The 23787-nt window shown below is 43.6% G+C and overlaps 1 protein-coding gene across 1 annotated transcript in view; it reads left to right on the plus strand.

Annotated features, from left to right (window-relative positions):
• Nucleotides 1-1321: 1321 nt before the first annotated feature.
• xkr6a (XK, Kell blood group complex subunit-related family, member 6a) overlaps nucleotides 1322-23787 on the plus strand; it is a 59897-nt gene continuing 37431 nt past the window's right edge. The window contains exon 1 of the mRNA XM_060934548.1: nucleotides 1322-1893. Coding sequence (XP_060790531.1) covers nucleotides 1331-1893 — 563 coding nt within the window. The 5' untranslated portion in view covers nucleotides 1322-1330. The remainder of the gene's footprint in view (nucleotides 1894-23787) is intronic.

Consider the following 23787-nt stretch of genomic DNA (forward strand, 5'->3'; position numbering starts at 1 on the left):
ACATGCAGGTTAGGTTAACTGGTGACTCTAAATTGACCGTAGGTGTGAATGGTTGTCTGTGTCTATGTGTCGGCCCTGTGATGACCTGGCGACTTGTCCAGGGTGTACCCCGCCTTTCGCCCGTAGTCAGCTGGGATAGGCTCCAGCTTGCCTGCGACCCTGTAGAAGGATAAAGCGGCTAGAGATAAAGAGATGAGATGAGATGAAGTTGTAAAATGAATAGAAAATATAGTCAAGACATTTTTCTGGCCATTTTGAGCATTTAATCGACCCCACAAATGTGATGCTCCAGAAACTCAATCTGCTCAAAGGAAGGTCAGTTTTATAGCTTCTCTAAAGAGCTCAACTGTTTTCAGCTGTGCTAACATGATTGTACAAGGGTTTTCTAATCATCCATTAGCCTTCTGAGGCAATGAGCAAACCCATTGTACCATTAGAACACTGGCGTGAGAGTTGCTGGAAATGGGCCTCTATACACCTATGGAGATATTGCACCAAAAACCACACATTTGCAGCTAGAATAGTCATTTACCACATTAGCAATGTATAGAGTGTATTTCTGATTAGTTTAAAGTGATCTTCATTGAAAAGAACAGTGCTTTCTTTCAAAAATAAGGACATTTCAAAGTGACCCCAAACTTTTGAACGGTAGTGTAACTCGGTTTAAAATTTGGTCTCCCAGTGAAGCTGGTTTGGGGTGGCGGTACGGTGGTGTAGTGGTTAGCGCTGTCGCCTCACAGCAAGAAGGTCCGGGTTCGAGCCCCGTGGCCGGCGAGGGCCTTTCTGTGCGGAGTTTGCATGTTCTCCCCGTGTCCGTGTGGGTTTCCTCCGGGTGCTCCGGTTTCCCCCACAGTCCAAAGACATGCAGGTTAGGTTAACTGGTGACTCTAAATTGACCGTAGGTGTGAATGTGAAGATGTGTGAATGGTTGTCTGTGTCTATGTGTCAGCCCTGTGATGACCTGGCGACTTGTCCAGGGTGTACCCTGCCTTTCGCCCGTAGTCAGCTGGGATAGGCTCCAGCTTGCCTGCGACCCTGTAGAACAGGATAAAGCGGCTAGAGATGATGAGATGAGATGATACACAGTCATTGTGCTTGCACAGTTTTGACACCTACAGTGTTGGTTTTGATAAATCAGTGAGATGCTGGTTGGAGACCAAAACGTGCACATTTACTGTAGGCTATAGTTTCCTGAGCATTCATGCTTGACTCACAGCTTCATGAAGTTCTCATGTCCATGGGTAGAGGCTGCAGAGCACAGGTATTTGGGAAGTGACGTCACCAGCCCTGAAACGGAGGAAGGGGGGGACGAAACGTTTCGGCGAGCAAGATGGCAGCGAAATCCGATGGCGTGGGGGTCGGTACCGGGTTCGCGCAGCTGGATGAGCAGGATGAAACGGCGGCCAACGACGACGAGCTGGACAGCGCGGCCATCCACATCTGTCACTGCTGCAAGTCGTCCTCGTGCTACTGGGGCTGCCGGAGCGCGTGCCTGCGCTCCCTGACGGTGAAGGGGAACCGGAGAGCAGGCAGAGGAGCGGAGGAGCGCTTATGGCTGGACTGTCTGTGGATCGTGCTGGCCATGCTCGTGTTCTTCTGGGACGTGGGCACGGATGTGTGGCTGGCCGTGGATTACTACAGGAAGCGGGATTACGCGTGGTTCGGGCTCACGCTCTTTTTCGTGCTCGCTCCGTCGGTGCTCGTGCAGATCCTCAGCTTCAGGTGGTTCGTGCAGGACTACACGGGCGGAGGCCTCGGTCCGGTGCAGGGTCTGAGCCGGAGAGCCACCGCTGGACTCAGCGCAGGCAAGTACGGCAGGGACGCGTGCTGCCACATCTCCATCTGGACCTGGCAGGTGCTGGTGCATCTCCTGCAAATGGGCCAAGTGTGGAGGTAAGCTGGGGTTTCAGAAACCAGTGCTCTCTCTTTCTCTCTCTCTCTCCCTCTCTCTCTCTGATCTCCTCCTCCTCCTCAAACACTCACACTTGAGATGCACCTTGGAGAACCCTGTTTCACCTTTACTTCAACTCAGGCTTGTGCAATCTCATTTCATCTCATCTCATCATCTCTAGCCGCTTTATCCTGTTCTACAGGGTCGCAGGCAAGCTGGAGCCTATCCCAGCTGACTACGGGCGAAAGGCGGGGTACACCCTGGACAAGTCGCCAGGTCATCACAGGGCTGACACATAGACACAGACAACCATTCACACTCACATTCACACCTACGGTCAATTTAGAGTCACCAGTTAACCTAACCTGCATGTCTTTGGACTGTGGGGGAAACCGGAGCACCCGGAGGAAACCCACGCGGACACGGGGAGAACATGCAAACTCCACACAGAAAGGCCCTCACTGGCCATGGGGCTCAAACCCGGACCTTCTTGCTGTGAGGCGACAGCGCTAACCACTACACCACTGTGCCACCCTTATTTCTTTATATATATATATATATATATATATATATATATCCTTTTTTGGGGCAGCACGGTGGTGTAGTGGTTAGCGCTGTCGCCTCACAGGAAGAAGGTCCGGGTTCGAGCCCTGTGGCCGGCGAGGGCCTTTCTGTGCGGAGTTTGTATGTTCTCCCCGTGTCCGCATGGATTTCCTCCGGGTGCTCCGGTTTCCCCCACAGTCCAAAGACATGCAGGTTAGGTTAACTGGTGACTCTAAATTGACCGTGAGTGTGAGTCTATTACCCCTTTTCCACCAGGGCTGGTTCGGGGCCAGTGCTGGTTCACAACTCATTCAACTTGCAAGCCAGCTGAGAACCAGTTTGTTTTTCCATAGCTCAGGGTGCTAAGGGGAGCCACGTCATTACGTCAGTTACGTCGCTGTATACGTCAGTTACGTCGCTGCGTTTGCATAAACCTTGGTGCGAACATTGAAGCAACAACAACACGGAGAACAAGAAGCAGCAACAACAACAACAGTAATAATGAATGACTTCGCGTTTGTACAGCTGCTGCTTCTTGTCGCTTAAAAATGGCGACCTTTCGCAGTCTTGCTATTGTTGTTGGTCTTAGCAACTCTGCCCCCCGCTGATGTAAGCGGTTCTTTCCTCTGGCCCAGCCTGGAACCGTTTTTTCTGGCCCCAGAGCCAGTTCTTTGTCAGTGGAAACAGAAAACCCGGTTCCAAACTAAGCACTGGCCCCGAACCAGTCCTGGAACTGCTTTGGTGGAAAAGGGGCATATGTGTCAGCCCTGTGATGACCTGGCGACTTGTCCAGGGTGTACCCCGCCTTTCGCCCGTAGTCAGCTGGGATAGGCTCCAGCTTGCCTGCGACCCTGTAGAACAGGATAAAGCGGCTAGAGATAATGAGATGAAGGCCGCGAGCCGCTGGGTTCAAACCCAGAACCTTCTTGCTGTGAGGCGACCATGCTAACCACTACAGCACCATGCCGCCCAATTACACCTCCTCAGGTAGCTTTTTTTTTTTTTTGGCCATGACCCAGATTCGAACCAGGGTTACTGCAGCCACAACGGAGAGTTCTAACCACTATATAATCACAGCAAACTACTTATAGGTTTCCCCTACAGTCCAAAGGCATGCAGGTTAGGATAATTGGTGGCTCTAAATTGATCATGAGTGTGAATGGCTGTCTGTGTCTATGTGTCAGCCCTGCGATGACCTGGTGACTTGTCCAGGGTGTACCTCACCTCTCACCCATAGTTAGCTGGGATAGGCTCCAGCTTGCCCGCAACCCTGTAGGACAGGATAAGCGGCTACAGATAATGGATGGATAGTACTTTTGCACTACTCCTTCACTGCCTTATCTTTTTCTCTTTATATATTTTGCTGCTTTAACAATGTAAATCTCCCCTTGTGGGATAATAAAAGGCTATCTTATCTTACAAATGCATCAGTCATCTCCCTGTGCACTGGCACAGTTAATTATGAGTCATGCTTGAATGTAGGAAGACAGTTTTGGTTGCCACTCTTGCTGTTCACTGAGAAAAGCTGATGCACTGCTGAGTGGACTCCATGGTCTCAATCATCACATCTGTTCTGTAATACCCATGTGATTTATTAGCTTTGTTGATCTATATATGTACATACATTATGGCTGGGAAACCACTACAGCTTGCACCAATTACAGTGGCCCCATTGTACCAAACCTGCATGTCTTTGAACTGTAGGGGAAACCGGAGCACCCGGAGGAAACCCACGCAGACACAGGAAGAACATGCAAACTCCACACAGAAAGGCCCCCGTCAGCCACGAGGATCGAACCCGGAACCTTCTTGCTGTGAGGCGACAGCGGTAACCACAACATCACCGTGCTGCCCGTGCACTCAGTACCTGCATTTGCTCTGGAGGATGTTCAAGTCTGAAGATTTTCTGTCTTCCAGGTCACAATGAATGTGAAAAATGATCCGACTTATAGTTTATTTTAATCTTGAAGACCTTCTTCACTCATCCAGGAGTTTTCATTCACACCTAAACCACACTGATATTTTCATTACTGATATAATTATAAATTCAGGGCAGCACGACGGTGTAGTGGTTAGCACTGTCGCCTCACGGCAAGAAGGTCCTGGGTTCGAGCCTAGCGGCTGGCGACGGCCTTTCTGTGTGGAGTTTGCATGTTCTTGCCGTGGGTTTCCTCCAGGTGCTCCGGTTTCCCCTACAGTCCAAAGACATGCAGGTTAGGCTAACTAGTGGCTCTAAATTGACCGTAAATGTGAGTCTGAATGGTTGTTTGTCTCTGTGTGTCAGCCCTGCGATGACCTGGCGACTTGTCCAGGGTGTACCCCGCCTCTCACTGATAGTCAGCTGGGATAGGCTCCCAGCCTACGACCTGCGACCCTGTAGAACATTATAAGCAGCTACAGATAATGGATGGATGGATAATTATAAATTGCTTATAAGCAATTTATTTATGTATTCTAAACTATTTATTTATGAAGTTCTCAAGTCAGGGCCTTCAGGTAAAGCACTGACATATGGTATGAAGACTGTTTTACTGTGTTGAGGATGTAATAACACTCTCGTGTGCCTTTTTTAAGCTGCGGGTTCTGCATTATAACCACCAAAATAAAACCACTTTTTCTTCTTCAAGGTCAGCAACCATCAAAACGACTGAACAACACTGCTAACAGCTGGAAAATTTGGTTTATAATTAGTAACTTGCAGTGGTAAAGAAACCGACAAACAATACTGCGTTAGAATTTAAAATAAATCTTAATTCAAATCAGTACAAATTTTATTGCTAATAATATGTGGCTACACCTTGAATACTCTTTCAGCCACTATTTATAAAAGTTGTAGTGGTAGTGAAGGGAGGCTCAGACACAAATCATGATCTAAAATAGTTACTAATAAATCAGCAGATTTGCTTTTATCAGCTTTTTTTTTTTTTACTCTTGTATGAGAACCCTGGTTTCATGTTGTAATATTGAATATTTAGAATTTCACCTAGGATTATACAGTCTCAGAAAATAAAGTACATTATTGTACTTTTTAAGGGGTACAGTGGCTTGTCACTGGGGCAGGACCCTCTAAGGGACTTATCTATACCCTTTATATACTGCTTGGGGCCATATATGTAACTTTTTGGCCCTAAAAAGGTACACCTATGGCCCTTTTCCACTACCCTTTTTCAGCTCACTTCAGCTCGCTTCAGCTCACTTCAGCCCGACACGGCTCGCGTTTCAACTACCTGAGAACAGCACGACTCAGCTCACTTCAGCCCTACTCAGCCCCCCAAAACTCGCACGGTTTTGGAGTGGGGCTGAAGCGAGCCAAACCGAGCCGAGTGGGGCTAGGGGCGTGAGGAGACACTCCCCTGTGCACTGATTGGTGAGGAGGAGTGTCCCCACACGCCCCGCGAGCACGCTGGGATCTGTAAACACCGTAAACCCGGAAGAATAATAATTACGAATTACGAGAATTTCTGAAGCCTTATGCGCCTCGCCTCATCTATACGCTCTTGCCAGTATCTGTTGGCGTTGTCGGTGACAACAAGCCACAGCACCAAGACCAGCAACACTAACGACTCCATGTCCTCCATGTTTATTGTTTACTATCCGGGTCGTGAGACTACCGCTTAAAAGATCACTGATGTCACTGTTTGCGCCGCCTAATGACATCATGTGACGTCCACCCACTTTCGCTAACTCCACCCAATGTGTCCACCCACTTCCAGCCAGCACGGTTCAGCGCGGTTGTAGTCGAAATGCAACTCCAACAGCCCCGCTCAGCTCGACTCAGCCCAACTCAGCACTGCACGGCTCAGCCCAACTCAGCCGCGTTGGTAGTGGAAAAGCGGCAATAGTTACCTTGAGGTCCAATAATGAGCCCTAGGGGGTGTATTAGTGTAGTTTGTACCTTGGGGAACAGAAATGGACTCCTACTGTACCCCATTTCTGACAGTGTATCAGGGTTGGAGACCAATATGATTTCACTTTGCACCTAGAGAACGGCAGCTCTGCCGCTGTTCTGTGTTTCTGGGCTTGATTTAAAATATGCTTCGAAAACATCCACATGGATTGCTTACTTCTTTGAAGCAAACCTTTGATTGAAATAATGTGGAGAAACCATATGTCCAGGAATTGTAGGTTTAATGAAGCTGAATCACTGTGATGTCTCATCTCATTATCTCTAGCCGCTTTATCCTTCTACAGGGTCGCAGGCAAGCTGGAGCCTATCCCAGCTGACTACAGGCGAAAGGCGGGGTACACCCTGGACAAGTCGCCAGATCATCACAGGGCTGACACATAGAGACACACAGCCATTCACACTCACATTCACACCTACGGTCAATTTAGAGTCACCAGTTAACCTAACCTTTCCCCCACAGTCTTTGGACTGTGGGGGAAACCGGAGCACCCAGAGGAAACCCATGCAGACACGGGGAGAACATGCAAACTCCACACAGAAAGGCCCCCATTGTCCGCTGAGCACGAACCTAGAACTTTCTTGCTGTTAGGCGACAGTGCTAACCACTACACTACCATGCCGCCCTATTGTAATTATGTCAATATTCATTTGAGATTAAAGTTAATAATGCTCATAAAGATGAGATACTGATTAACATTTTTCAGTGCTAGTGCCAGTTTCAGGAGTCTGATAGGTGGGCTGATATTTGAGTCTGGTGGTCTACCTTCTGCAGAGATAATGAGCTGACGGTAGTTATGTTGGACTGTTTCCCTGTGGTTGTCCGAATACATGCAGCACAAAACTGGCACACTCAAGCAAAAATGTTTGCTTCCCATCAGCATCATTTAAGCTCACTGGTTATGCACATATGCTGCTCTTGGCAAAGCTGACTTTAATGAGGCTTGATTGGAGTGTTAAGAGTGTAGTCTTGTTGCGGAGTTTGGCTGGCATGAAAATCCCCTTTAAGCCGACTGAAAACAAAACATTTCACTGTAACTATTAGCCAGATTTGCAGTCTTCTTGTTTCATCTGGGACAGTTTTACTAATGTAAGATTCTGAAAAGCAGAATTGGATTGATAACAAAGCCCCAGTGCATAAAGGAACCTATTATCATTATATATATTACATACAATGTGCTCTGAAAAGTATTGAACTGAATGGAGTAATATTTTTTTTCAGATTAAATAATAAGAGGGTGTACAGATAGACGTTTCACAAGTGATTGCTTATTGCTTACTGTATGTAAAGTTTTGTCACAGCGCACCATGGACCAGCACTAGGAGATGGCTCGTACCCAGATGTTAGTCTTGGCATGCTGGGCTGAATTCCCACTGTGTTTAGTGCACTCCTACACCCCATTAGTACCCTACGCTCAGTCATCACACAATTTTCCATTTTCCACTGACTTTAACATGGAACCTACTTTCCTGCATCAGTCATCCCAGTCTACACTTCCCCCCTTGCACTAAATGCATTCATCTTCTGCCTCCAGTAATCACACTTAGGTGGGGTTTACATTAGACCGTATCAGCGGATCATCAGATTAACGTTTTTAAAACGATTAGTGTGCACACAGCAACGCCAATACACGATTCGCGTGCACACAGCAACGCCAATACACGGATACGCTCGGCTCCGCAGGCATCCTGCGCTCCAAATCACTCCGCCCTGAACAGCGAGTGCCCTCTGGAGGGTGCGCACTCCGGCCCTGCGCAGCTCACAGAGCGTGCGAGTGGAGTGCACGAGCAGTGATTTGGGACTGAGCCGCTGTGTGTGTGATCTCAGTGCATGTCGGGCATGCGCGTCACTTACCACTTGCAAGTGGAAGGATGGCAAGCCTAAAGACAATCATAACTACACAATGGGCAGTATTTGTATCAGTATTTGCAGTATTTTCATACTTTTATACTCTTTAATGAAAGGTGATACAAGGCAGAAGTCCGCGCCGTTTTTCAGCAGTCGCGTCACATGACCAACGCCAGCGAATCAGGAAGGTGGATGTCACAGTGACGTTGTCCAATGACGACGCCAGCTAGAGCTCAGCACAGCGTATCCGCGTATCCGCGTATTCTCAATGTTTACACAGCACCGGACCAGACACGTTCTGGATTGAATACGTGGACCCTGGCGGATTCCCGTTTCCCGGCGTTTCCAGGCGTTTTAATGTAAACGGACAGTGCATCCGCGAAGAAAATGAGACAGATACGGTCTAATGTAAACTTGGCCTTAAAGGAGAACTGAAGTCATTTTTAAACTTGCTTTATTTCTTAAATTAACGTGTTATTCAATTACGTTTTCAGTTTTAGTAACCTTATATCGTGACTCGTATTGGCGACTAATTGCAATTAAATATTATAATTATCGGTCTAGGGGCGGCACGGTGGTGTAGTGGTTAGCGCTGTCGCCTCACAGCAAGAAGGTGTCCGGGTTCGAGCCCCGTGTCCAGCGAGGGCCAATCTGTGCGGAGTTTGCATGTTCTCCCCGTGTCCGTGTGGGTTTCCTCCGGGTTCTCTGGTTTCCCCCACAGTCCAAATACATGCAGGTTAGGTTAACTGGTGACTCTAAATTGACCGTAGGTGTGAATGTGAGTGTGAATGGTTGTCTGTGTCTATGTGTCAGCCCTGTGATGACCTGGCGACTTGTCCAGGGTCTACCCCGCCTTTCGCCCATAGTCAGCTGGGATAAGCTCCAGCTTGCCTGCGACCCTGTAGAACAGGATAAAGCGGCTAGAAATAATGAGATGAGATGAATTATCGGTCAATTCGGTTTTTAGCCGTGTTGAATTTAGGTCGTTTGGTCGACAGCAGGCGTCACTTATCCACGCGATCTTCACGAGACTTGTGCGAGACTTCGAAACGTGAAGTGTCAACCAGGTATCAGTGCCGCCATTTTGAAAACTGTTTCCCAAACGAAATATTGCACAAAAACGAGTTTAAATGACGATTACCGCCTACTTTTTTCAAACTTTCCTGATTGCTATCAAAACAAACAAAACTTCCGGCTCGATTACATCAGCATTCGAAAGAGGGCGCGTGTGTCTTTTGACAACTGTGGCAGATGTCGGTCACTTTGATTTCCACTGTACGTTTTACTTCCGTCCTACGATGTCTCGCACAGGTCTCAACGAATCTCGTTTACAGCCATTGCTTTGACATATGGACTGATATATTACAGAGCATATTTCAAACACTCATAGCTTGCTATAGCAGCGACAAAATAGCTGTTAGAAATGCATTCCTATATTTAATAAAATGAGATAAATAGAATTTTGGTCATAAAAAATTTTGCCTTCAGTTCTCCTTTAAGAACACAATGTTCTATGCACGTCTACACTCACACCAAACTGTGAAGTCATCTAACATCTTGGCCAAGATGTGCAGGATAGTTAAAAAAATTTGCCTTCAGTTCTCCTTTAACCATCATCAGTATGAGACTGACTCTCATAGCCATAGGTGGTAAATACATTCACCTTGAGATGGGCTGGACACAAGCAGTGATGCAGTATTTCACACTTGAGCAAACCATTAGATCCTCCTGTGTCTCTTAACCTTTCCGTATAAAACCAGGGCAGTGCAAAACATCGTGGACTAGGAACGAAATACAGAGAAATATATTAGGCAATACAAGAAGACAAACAACTCAAGGACACATAGCGGTTCGTATTCCAGGAAAAAGGAGATGCTGACTCCAGTCCTACTCCCCTTTTCAGTTTGAGCGTTGTGCCATTGATGATTCAGTGCTACTTGTATCAGACAGCAGTTGGAGAATCAATATTAATGGCTTGGTGTAATTATTCCAAATGCAGGAGGGCTTTCTGTCCTCAGGAACTAAGTGCATGCTTCACCACAGACAAGTACTGGCTGAAGAATTACACAGCTTCAAATCATTTTCCAGGCTAAGACACATACAGTGCCTTGCAAAAGTATTCATCCCCCTTGGTGTTTGTCCTGTTTTGTTGCATTACAGGCTGGTATTAAAATGGATTTTTGGATGGTTAGCACCATTTGATTTACCCAACATATTTACCACTTTAAAGGTCCACATTGTTTTTTTTATTGTGACACAAACATTATTGAATAAAAAAACAATGTGGACCTTTAAAGATGAAAAAAAAAAAAACAGAAATCTGGAGTGTGCATAAGTATTCAAACCCCCCCCCCCCCAAAAAAAAAAGAGTCAATACTTTATATAGCCACTTTTTGCTACAATTACAGTTGCAAGTCTCTTGTGGTATGTCTCTATTAGCTTAGCACATCTAGCCACTGGGATTTTTGCCCATTCCTCAAGGCAAAACTGCTCCAACTCCTTCAAGTTAGATGGGTTGCGTTGGTGTACAGCAATCTTCAAGTTATGCCACAGATTCTCAATTGGATTGAGGTCTGGGCTTTGACTAGGCCATTCCAAGACATTTAAATGCTTCCCTTTAAACCACTCCACTGTCGCTTTAGCAGTATGTTTAGGGTCATTGTCCTGCTGGACCGTGAACCTTCATCCCAGTCTCAAATCTCTGGCTGACTCAAACAGGTTTTCCTCTAGAATTGCCCTGTATTTAGTGCCATCCATCTTTCAGTCCTGACCAGCTTTCCTGTCCCTGCAGATGAAAAAACATCCCCACAGCATGATGCTGCCACCACCATGCTTCATTGTAGGGATGGTGTTCTCAGGGTGTTGGGTTTGCACCACACATGGCATTTCCCATGATGGCCAAAAAGTTCAATTTTGGCTCATTTGACCAGAGAATCTTCTTCCATGTGTTTGGGGAGTCTACCACATGCTGTTGGGCAAACTCCAAACGTGTTTTCTTCAGCAATGACTTTTTTCTTACCACTCTTCCATAAATCCCCACTCTCTGAAGTGTACAGTTTAAAGTGGTCTTATGGACAGATACTCCCATCTCCACTTTGCAGCTCCTTCAGTGTTATCTTTGGTGTTTTTGTTGCATCTCTAATTAATGCCCTCCTTGCCCAGTCTGTGAGTTTTGGTGGGTGGCCTTCTCCTGTCAGGTTTGTAGTGGTGCCATATTCTTTCCATTTTGCTATAATGAATTTAATGGTGCTCCCTGGGATATTCAAAGTTTGGGATATTTTTTATAACCCAACCCTGATCTATGCTTCTCCACAACTTTGTCTCTGACCTGTTTGGAGGCTCCTTGGTTCTCATGTTGCTTGCTTAGTAGTGTTGCAGAGTCAGGGTCCTTCCAGAACCGGTTGATTTATACAGATGTCATGTGACAGATCATGTGACACTTTGATTGCACACAGGTGGATCTTAATCAACTAATTATGTAACTTATGAAGTGAATTGGTTGGAGCAGCTCTAACTTAGGGGTTTCAAACGAAAGGGGGTGAATACTTATGCACATGCCAGAGTTCTGTGGGGTTTTTTTCATCTTAATTATTGTTTGTGTCACAATAAAAAAAAAAAAAAATGTGCACCTTTAAAGTGGTAGGCATGTTGTGTAAATCAAATGGTGCTAACCGTCCAAAAATCCATTTTAATTCCAGCTTGTAATGCGACAAAACAGGACAAACACAAAGGGGGATGAATACTTTTACAAGGCACTGTAACCATTCTAAGATCTGTTCATAATACTCATGGGTTTAGAAAACAGCCTAATGTTCTTTGTGCAGATTTTATATATATATATATATATATATATATATATATATAAAAGACATGCAGTTAGGTTAACGTGGGGAGGCCTTGGGCTGAAGTGCCCTTGAGCAAGTACCGAACCCCTGACTGCTCCCCGGGCGCTGTGTGTGGCTGCCCACTGCTCTGGGTGTGTGTGCATGTGTTCACTGCTTCAGATGGATTAAATACAGAGGATGAATTTCACTGTGCTTGAAGTGTGCATGTGACAAATAAAGGTTTATATATGGGTCCGTCTCAGAAACTGGTCTCTCATTTGGGACATTATGGTCAAAAAATAAAATTTCTAATTTTACTATTTTTTTTGCATTTACCTAACACTCAATGTTTCTTTTGTCATGCTTAATAAGAATAAAGATAGTATCTTGCTTTATCTGGCCTCCACTGTGGAAAATTGTTTTTTATTACAATTCAGATGCGTTTGTAAAATTGATTTCCATATAAAATAACTACATCATGAAGAATTAAAGCCCCTCCTTCACAGATGAGTGAAAATATTGAATAAATTTCCTCTTTTTGATTGCTTGGGTTAAAAATGCCAAGTTATGATGACTGAATTGATTATTCACTTAAATATGAGCAATATGATACATTTTGGGTATTTGATATGGCGAAATAGGACACAATGGAAAAATCAAGAACACACCGGAAAGATGAGAATAACGGTGGTGGTAAAAGAACAGTGACTGTACCGGCTGAAGGTCGCGCGGGTCTCTGCTGTGGCACGCGAGCAACGGGACATCACTACCGCACCGGATGGAGCGGGGGCGGGGCAAAATGACTGGCCGTAGATTCTATCAAAAGTTCAATCTAAATTGACCATGGTTGCAAAATATTGGCCAAAAATACGCAAACACTACGAAATAAGAAAGTAAGATGAAAAAGAAACATTCTATTGCCTTATACTGCAAGACTAAAACAAAATAAAACTCAAAACTCACCTTTTCAGTGATAACGTCCAAACAGATCACCCGCGTAACAGAAAGACCGCAAATGGAAGCACGATCAACTTCTAACTGTTGGAGTGGAAAATTCCATTTTACACATGCAAATTGTTAATGTGTGTCCTTCCCCGCACACAAATAACACGCTACGGTAAAAAATAGACCACAACTCATTTTATAGCTCAGAAATTCATACAAGACCAGCTACCATCGTAACATATTCTGTAAGAAACATATTCTATACCTAACTTTCAGCTTTCATTTTAAAAAACAAAATCGCAGAAACTAAATTTTTATATGGCGTAGTGATTTTAAGTTGCGACTTTTGCTGAGGTAGTGACCTTGACCCTGAGGCTTTCCGTTTAGATAAAAACACACGATCATGTTGGTTTTGGGTATGCGGAAAATGGAGTTACGACGGTGATCAAATATTTTGCATGATGTTTTATTACAGTTATGATTATTCTGTGAGCGCACCAATCCTTAGGTGTACAACCCCGATTCCAAAAAAGTTGGGACAAAGTACAAATTGTAAATAAAAACGGAATGCAATAATTTACAAATCTCAAAAACTGATATTGTATTCACAATAGAACATAGACAACATATCAAATGTCGAAAGTGAGACATTTTGAAATTTCATGCCAAATATTGTCTCATTTGAAATTTCATGACAGCAACACATCTCAAAAAAGTTGGGACAGGGGCAATAAGAGGCTGGAAAAGTTAAAGGTACAAAAAAGAAACAGCTGGAGGACCAAATTGCAACTCATTAGGTCAATTGGCAATAGGTCATTAACATGACTGGGTATAAAAAGAGCATCTTGGAGTGGCAGCGGCTCTCAGAAGTAAAGATGGGAAGAGGATCACCAATCCCCCTAATTCTGCGCCGACAAATAGCGGAGCAATATTAGAAAGGAGTTCAACAGTGTAAAATTGCAAAGAGTTTGAACATATCATCATCTACAGTGCATAATATCATCAAAAGATTCAGAGAATCTGGAAGAATCTCTGTGCGTAAGGGTCAAGGCCGGAAAACCATACTGGGTGCCCGTGATCTTCGGGCCCTTAGACGGCACTGCATCACATACAGGCATGCCTCTGTATTGGAAATCACAAAATGGGCTCAGGAATATTTCCAGAGAACATTATCTGTGAACACAATTCACCGTGCCATCCGCCGTTGCCAGCTAAAACTCTATTGTTCAAAGAAGAAGCCATATCTAAACATGATCCAGAAGCGCAGACATCTTCTCTGGGCCAAGGCTCATTTAAAATGGACTGTGGCAAAGTGGAAAACTGTTCTGTGGTCAGACGAATCAAAATTTGAAGTTCTTTATGGAAATCAGGGACGCCATGTCATTCGGACTAAAGAGGAGAAGGACGACCCGAGTTATCATCAGCGCTCAGTTCAGAAGCCTGCATCTCTGATGGTATGGGGTTGCATTAGTGCGTGTGGCATGAGCAGCTTACACATCTGGAAAGACACCATCAATGCTGAAAGGTATATCCAGGTTCTAGAGCAACATATGCTCCCATCCAGACGACGTCTCTTTCAGGGAAGACCTTGCATTTTCCAACATGACAATGCCAAACCACATACTGCATCAATTACAGCATCATGGCTGCATAGAAGAAGGGTCCGGGTACTGAACTGGCCAGCCTGCAGTCCAGATCTTTCACCCATAGAAAACATTTGGCGTATCATAAAACGGAAGATACAACAAAAAAGACCTAAGACAGTTGAGCAACTAGAATCCTACATTAGACAAGAATGGGTTAGCATTCCTATCCCTAAACTTGAGCAACTTGTCTCCTCAGTCCCCAGACGTTTACAGACTGTTGTAAAGAGAAAAGGGGATGTCTCACAGTGGGAAACATTGCCTTGTCCCAACTTTTTTGAGATGTGTTGTTGTCATGAAATTTAAAATCACCTCATTTTTCTCTTTAAATGATACATTTTCTCAGTTTAAACATTTGATATGTCATCTATGTTCTATTCTGAATAAAATATGGAATTTTGAAACTTCCACATCATTGCATTCCGTTTTTATTTACAATTTGTACTTTGTCCCAACTTTTTTGGAATCGGGGTTGTATAAAGTCACAACTTAAAATACAATTAGTGATAACTGTAGACTTTTCAGTGGACTACAACCTTTTTAAGGGAATGTGATGTAGTCAACCATTTATCATGTCCCAGGTCAAGCCGCCATTTTTCCACAAATTTGCAGAATTTTTGGCAAATTCTGAATATTCACATCAAAGATTTAGTTTTATCTGTATTATTTCTTTCATCATTTTATTTCAAATTAAAACCAACATCACCATTCAAAACCGTATAGTTTATTGACTGTAAGTATATTTAGTGGGGTACCCCCACAGTACCCAGTTTCTGAGACAGACCCATTTTAAATATATATATATATATATATATATATATATATATATATATATATATATATATATATATATATATTTTTTTTTTTTTTGATTAAGAAACAACAGAGGAGCTAGTAGTTTCTGTTACAGTCCGGTGAGAAGCAGTAGAGCAGAGACATTGAGTAATGTATGACATGAAAAATATAAATTACAGGCTTTCTAATAGGCTCCTTATATTTTAGGGCAATAATTATTAAATGATTTGCTTTTGTTTAGAGATTATAATACAGTTTCAAGAGTTCCTATTATACCATGTTCTTTACATTTGATTAATGGACAAGAATTAAAAAAATAATAATTTCGTTCTCAAGGGCATTTTTATTATATTTATATTTATACTTTGTCTCCATGTGACCTTACACTTATTCTTTGAAATATATTTACTGCATTACACTGAAGTGGATTTTTTAGCCCTCTGAATGTAATATTTGAAAATGATTTGGAATGAGAACAGAGGCTTCACTGCCAGCTGTCATTATTTGCCATGAGGTTTCACTTTATTAATTTTATTCAGCATCAACTTTATACCATGATTTTGTCAGTTTGGTTTTATTTTCTGTACTTCTGCCTTCGCCCCATTCTCATTTCATGACTCCATTCTTTTCTGTTTGTTTTGCTTTAGTTGCCCAAATGGACTGATGCTCCTAAAAGAAGCTCTTGGGTTTGAGATGGGGGGTTTTACACTTATTCTCTCTGCAGAGGGTAAAGAAAAAAAGTGGGCCACGGAGCAAGGTTCTTGTAAGTCCATCTCTCCATTTATCCACACTTCCTTTTTCTTTATCCACAGTTTTTGGGCATTTTATGTCCACGGTTTCTGTCTTGGAGTCAAATTTCCCAATTAGTTAATGACAGCGGCAGAATTAAACACTTAATAATTTGGTCTGAAGTATAACCCTGGGCGGCACGGTGGTGTAGCGGTTAGCGCTGTCGCATCACAGCAAGAAGGTCCGGGTTCGAGCCCTGTGACTGGCGAGGGCCTTTCTGTGAGGCGTTTGCATGTTCTCCGCGTGGGTTTCCTCTGGGTGCTCTGGTTTCCCCCAAAGACATGCAGGTTAGGTTAACTGGTGACTCTAAATTGACCGTAGGTGTGAATGGTTGTCTGTGTCTATGTGTCAGGCCTGTGATGACCTGGCAACTTGTCCAGGGTGTACCCCGCCTTTTGCCCGTAGTCAGCTGGGATAGGCTCCAGCTTGCCTGCGACCCTGTAGAACAGGATAAAGCGGCTAGAGATAATGAGATGAGATGAGAAGTATAACCCTAATTTACACTTGTCCACAAAGTATATTCTCCATCAAAACTTTTCAGCATTTATGATGGTGGAGAGTATTTTGCTGAGCCGGGCATTTCCTCTTCCTGTGTACTTGTTCAGTGAAGTCATTTGAAGAGGAGAGTCTGTTTGAACACCCTCCCCAGGAAGCTGTTTGCAGAAAAACACCGGAGGCTCTTGTGGGATTACACAGATGTGCATGTCTTTCATCTGCGCTGTAACACAGAAACATCTACTGCAAAGTACATCAAAAGAGGAGCGTTCTCTTCAAATTTTAAACAGCTTTCTCCCATTTGGTGACTATAATACGGGTGATACCTGCTTGATACCGTCTTTAGTTTTCCTGGTGAAAACCAAATGCAGCTTTGATTAATTACATGATCATATTATGATATATTTGGGGGAGTTTTGGATGTTAACTGTGCCTTAGAGAGACAGAATATTCTTTACACCTGGATAAAATGAAACTGTCTGTCTGTAAACGTCTTATTAGCACATTTACACATGCATTTTTATGTGAACAATTCTTAAGGCCCGGTCCCACAATACCGATAACTATAACGATAACTATAAATAAATCAATCCCCTGCAGTTTATGTGGTTGGTGGTCGCACCGGACCGATAACGATACCTATAGCCCAGGTCTGGGGTTATCAGTATCGATAAGATTGTTTCTGGAGCGTTTTTTTTTTTTTTTCCCAGGCCTGGACCTGATCCAATGAAACATCTGACCAATCAGGTCATTGTTTACATGTGACATTGTTTGAGCATGTGCTATTTTTCCCCGGGCATCTTTGTACATCCTTATTGCATCATGAAGTCACGGAATACGGATTCACGGAAAATACAAAATATAAAACAAAGCACGGATCTTTTATTCACAGATATGTGACATGTTCCATGAGATAGCGATAGTAAATTAATAAAGTAAACATATAAATGCAGGCAAGATATTTTAATTATGAATTTCAGCAGTCCAAACATTTCACTGTTTTAGACTTCTTAATTTTTTATCCGTGATGTATCATCCGTATGAAATTGGTAACCAATCTGTAATATACCGAAATGTCCATAACCAATCCGTAAATTATTTGCATCCGTGTTAAAATCCGTAACCACTTCATATTTTGTATTCTTTTTTAATATATTTCCATTGTCCGTGACCTATCCGTATTATATCAACCACCGGAGTATTTGCATGGGTTGTTTTGAAGTCTAAGCTGTACAGTATGACCCGAAATAATGTGCTACTACTTGGAAAAAACTTCCATGACTATTCCTAAATTGCATGCATTTGAGTGGCAGGACCAACTGATATTCTAGTCCGGATTATAGTTGTGGTGTGACTGCTCCAGACTGGAACTAAACTCAGGCATAGGTATAGTTATAGTTGTAGTTATAGGTATATAGTTACCGGTGTTGTAGGACCAGACCCTTACCAGGATATAACCCTAAAATCTGAGATGTATGAATTAGCTGCTTCATCCTGTAAATCACAGAGCAACAGATTTTTGCTAAGATGTTCTGTTACAAGAGATTATTTGGGCTTCCTTCTTGGACCCACAATCTCATGGACACATGCATTTCTGAGGCAAACATCTGCATGTTTCTTATTTGTGCAGAAGATTGGAGGGGGTTTTCATACATGCAGTGATTATCATGGCCTGAACCAAAGCACAGTAACATACAGATACCCACTGCCTCTGGTGCCCTCAGCTCTACAAACAGCCAACACCTAGAAGTGTTTACGATCTAGTATAGTCTAATACCATATGGACTGGTCAATGCCCCTGCTATCTTCCAGCCATTCATTAATCTCATCTCATCTTATCTCATTATCTCTAGCCGCTTTATCCTTCTACAGGGTCGCAGGCAAGCTGGAGCCTATCCCAGCTGACTACGGGCAAAAGGCGGGGTACACCCTGGACAAGTCGCCAGGTCATCACAGGGCTGACACATAGACACAGACAACCATTCACACCTACGGTCAATTTAGAGTCACCAGTTAACCTAACCTGCATGTCTTTGGACTGTGGGGGAAACCGGAGCACCCGGAGGAAACCCACGCAGACACGGGGAGAACATGCAAACTCCACACAGAAAGGCCCTTGCCGGCCACGGGGCTCGAACCCAGGACCTTCTTGCTGTGAGGCGACAGCGCTAACCACTACACCACCGTGCCGCCCCCATTCATTAATGTCTGCGAAAAATTTCCGATAGCCTTTATGACATCTTAATCAACTCCAACTCCTTAACCCAGTTGGACCCTCCCTACTTTTCAAATGTAGAGAAATGTGAGTTCCATGAATTATGTTTCTAGGTCAAGAGGGTGTTGTCAGGGGTAAAGACAAGATCCAAGCAGTAACAGAGTGACTCACTCGACAAAACATCAAAAAACTACTACAGAGATTCATAGAGTTAGCAAATTTTTACCAAAGAGTTAACAAAAATGTCATTTTATCCCCTCTCATGGCACTTCTTAAGGGAGGATCAAAGATTCTACCTCATCCTTACCAGATTTCATTTCACTATCTCACATAATCCAGTTTCCAAAAATATCAAAGCAGTTTCCCCCTTTTAAACGTATCCCACTAATTCCAAATCCACCAATCACAACAGCGTTTTGCAAGAATTGTGTTGAATTACTACCATAAGTTGTGATATCAATCACCAAATCACCTTGACTCACTAAGATCACCCTGGCCTCCAAATAAGATCTTACAGTCTTCACAATGCTCTATTAACATGAGCTCATACTTTTGTTGCCACTGGTCACTCCATTGCCACTGGTCACCTGACTCATCAACTCTTTACCACGAAATAATGGTGGAAAACTATGATACAAAACATACATGTTTATTAAGCCATGCCCCATGTGTTACCAGGCCAAGATTCCATGCTCTCTGGTGGTAAACCTATGCCTGGGCAAGATGAAAGAGCCAACCAAAAAATTGGTTGATTCTTCTACACTTTGTAATGGCCACCCAGAGGAATGATCTCATTTCCTTCCATAGAAAGAATATGCCCAGATTTCCCTGAGCCATTCAATTACCCAGCTCACACCTTACCATTGGTACTGGAATACTAACCAAGGTGGTGTTTACATTAGACCGTATCCGTATCGTTTTCGTTGCAGATGCACTGTCCGTGCACATTAAAACGCCGGAAAACGACTCCACAGGCGGAACAGTTTGAATCCGCCAGGGCCCACGTATTCAACCCAGTACGTATCTGATCCGGTGCTGTGTAAACATTGAGGAATGAGCATACGCAGTGCTGAGCTCTAGCTGACGTCGTCATTGGACAACGTCACTGTGACATCCACCTTCCTGATTCGCTGGCGTTGGTCATGCCACGTTGGTCATGTGAATGAGCAATACAGGAAGTGTGTTGAGGAAGTCATTAAGTGAATGAGCAATACAGGAAGTGTGTTGGTTACTGTAGCACTAAATAGTCTTGTTGTAATCGCAAAAAACGGCTGTTCTGCGAGGTGAAGAGTGTACCGAACACTGTTAGATCCTTCTAGCATAAACACGAAGGCCATACACAGTGTAAAAAAGGCGTCATTGTAGTACCAGTACCGCCGATAACAGACTGGCATACTTCATTTTTTACAACGACATCCTTCCACTTGCAAGTGGTGAGTGACTTGCGCATGCCCGATATGCACTGGGATCATGTGACGTGCCGTCTAATTAGTCATGTGATTAGCGTATCCGTGTATTGGCGTTGCTGTGTTCACGGGGAACGGTTTTGTTGCGGGCACAGAAATTTTGTGTGTGTACGCGAATTGTTTTAAAAACGTTAATCTGATGATCCGCTGATTCGAAATAATGTAAACAGGGCCCAAGTCTTTTTCCCTGGGACACACCCACAGACGCACCAGCTGTTGATAAGATTGTTTTGAAAGAGCGAGGGAGCATGGGAGGAGGTGTATGGACAGGGAGGACAAGCAGTCCAATTACAGTTAAAGGGCACTTCAGCTATTCCTGCTGGTTCGGGGAATTGAACTGGCAACCTTTTGAAGATCTCTGGTTCAATTTCTGGACTAGCAGGAACGGCTAAAGTGCCTTTGAGCAAGGCAACTAACCCCCAACTGCTCCTTGGGTGCTGCAGCACAGCTGCCCACTGCTCTGGGTATGTGTGGGGACGCCATGGCCTAATGGTTAGAGAAGCAGCTTTTGGACCAAAAAGTTGCCAGTTTGATTCCCTGGACCAGCAGCAATGGCTGATGTGCCCTTGAGCAAGGCACTTAACCCCAAATGCTCCCCAGGCTCTGCTCTGGGAATGTTGTATGTCGTTCTGGATAAGAGATAAGATGTCTGCCTGTAATGTAATGTAATGCTGACATCCCCAGATGGGTTAAATGCAGAGAAAGAATTTCACTGTACTCTAATGTGCTTAAGAAATACAAAAAAAAACCAACCCTACTTTGTTGACACACAGATCTTTGACTACCAATTATGAACCGTGTGACTGGGTATGGTTGTCAACACAGGACCTTTGACCTGGAAAGAAATTTGTACGTCAGCTCTATCAAAATAATCAAACAAATCAACAAACTAACTTCTCCTCTATACCTGCCATGTCATGACTGCATATCCCAAGCACCCATGTTTCCCTTCTCAAGTCATCTGACCCTGGTCCTCTAGATCAGTGTTTCGCAAAGTGTGGTCCGCGGACCACTGGTGGTCCGCGAGAGACCTCAAGTGGTCCGCGAGGTGATCTACAAATGTAGTCAGCGTTTTCAAGATAAGCTAGCGTATGCTTTGTAACATTATTAGAAAGTTAAATTTATCCAAAGAGCAATTCCAGCGTTATGGACGTGACACTTGAACTCAAAATGGCAACAAATGACCCAGTGCATGTTTTATTGTCTCCCAGTATTTAAACAGGTGTTGCATATTTTAAGGCTGTACCATACTGGAGAAGTGATAGAACAAGAACAATTCCCGTAGTACATCTAGGGCATGCCAGAAAATGCCAATAAAAGATGCGTTATGGATGTGACAGAAAAAGTATCACTTTTCTTGGGTGACTGTACATTTTTATCAAACTCTGTGAAATTGTAAACCTAATGTCGAAATGGAGATATCCATTTGATAGAGGGGTCCAAGGTGAATATTAAAAAATCTTTGTTTAAAATATTTTGTATTTCATGCAGAGTTTCGGAAGGAAAAGTCAGCGTTATGGATGTGACGAAATTCCGTTATGGATGTGACGCGTCTGAAATAGACATGGCATATGTTTAGAAAATCAGCAATTTAACCACCATAACCCTTTGAAAAACTCTCTAAATATCAGCTAAAACTATCAAAGCTCTTAAATAATATTTAGGATGGCTATTGTTTTGCTGTTTTGTGGATTTTAGCATACATTTCTGTGGCTTGTGGCAATAATATAGAATTGTACATGATCAAAGTTGATTTTAGCTTGGGTTTTACATTATAAGAAAGAAAGACTGACAGTGACATATTAGGTTGGTTACAAATTGGTTCAACTTATTCACATCTGTAAAATACAGGCCTAGGTGATATCTCTGGGAGTGGTTTTGATGTATTACATGTTGCTTTAATTTTGCATGGTGAGGTTGACATTTACATGGAATTGCCCCAATCTTGTTTTTGACGGCAATCAAACGGGCCTGTAATTTCATCATTATTATTATTTAAAAAGCGTTCTGCATCTGAATTTGCGCCACATAAAACTTGTAGTGTTCACGTGCTCTTATTCCGCCTCTCATCTCTAGGCAACAGTCACCTCACAAATCTCTGTCTCACAGGCAAACAGGCAGGCAGACCTGAAAACAAACAAACGAAAATTCTGAACATATAATAGGCTAATCCTAACTAGCTCGTGTTCGTGGCGATTTTTTTAATTTACTGAAAGTGAAACAACAAGGATGGAGAAGTGGCTGACAGGTTCAGTTAAGTGGAAAAAACCTGACACTAACGACAAAACCCACATCGAACGTGTCAGTTCTGCATTATCTGCAAGAGAGGTTGACAGCCTAGTGGACATTGCAGCGGATGGCTCCCTAAAGATGGCATTTAGGGAAAAATCACTAACAGATTTCTGGGTTCATGTGCAGCCAGAACACCCCAAACTTGCTGAGTCTGCATTAAAAACACTCCTGCCATTTTCATCCACATACAGATGCGAGGTTGGGTTTTCAGCACTGGTTGGGTTGAAAACTAAAACGCGAAACCGAGTCAATGTGGCCCCCAATCTCAGATTAAAGCTGTCCAGCTTGGAACCAGATATTAAATCATTGATGCTTAGTATGCATCAGCACCACTCCTCCCATTAAGAAAAGAGTCAGTTTTGAGCAGAAGACAAGTAAGTGTAATCTGTTAAATCTAAAATTTGTTTTGTTCATTTCAGTTCATTCATGTTCCTCCTAATTTTGAACAATTTTGAACTATTGATATGAAATGTTCTGATTAACTGTTTGCTGAATTTTAAACCTCCATACTTTTGCCTTTAAAAACCACGGAGGATATGGAATGGATAGGCCTTTAATGTATTTAGTTAATCATCTCATCTCATTATCTCTAGCCGCTTTATCCTTCTACAGGGTCGCAGGCAAGCTGGAGCCTATCCCAGCTGACTACGGGCGAAAGGCGGGGTACACCCTGGACAAGTCGCCAGGTCATCACAGGGCTGACACATAGACAGAGACAACCATTCACACTCACACCTACGGTCAATTTAGAGTCACCAGTTAACCTAACCTGCATGTCTTTGGACTGTGGGGGAAACCGGAGCACCCGGAGGAAACCCACGCGGACAGAACATGCAAACTCCACACAGAAAGGCCCTCGCCGGCCCCGGGGCTCGAACCCAGGACCTTCTTGCTGTGAGGCGACAGCGCTAACCACTACACCACCGTGCCGCCCACTTAGTTAATCATAATTTTTTCAATTAAAAACACCTAATAGTACACATCTCTGTATGGTCTGTGTGTGTGTTGTGTGGGGCGGGGGGGGCGGGTGTTGACAGGTGGTCCCTGAAATTTTTTTTGGGACAAAGTGGTCCTTGGTCTGAAAAAGTTAGAGAAACACTGCTCTAGATGAAGGCTCCCCCGGTAAAAAGATACTG

Source organism: Neoarius graeffei, chromosome 11 (genome assembly GCF_027579695.1).
Source record: "Neoarius graeffei isolate fNeoGra1 chromosome 11, fNeoGra1.pri, whole genome shotgun sequence".
Taxonomy (NCBI): Eukaryota; Metazoa; Chordata; class Actinopteri; order Siluriformes; family Ariidae; genus Neoarius; species Neoarius graeffei.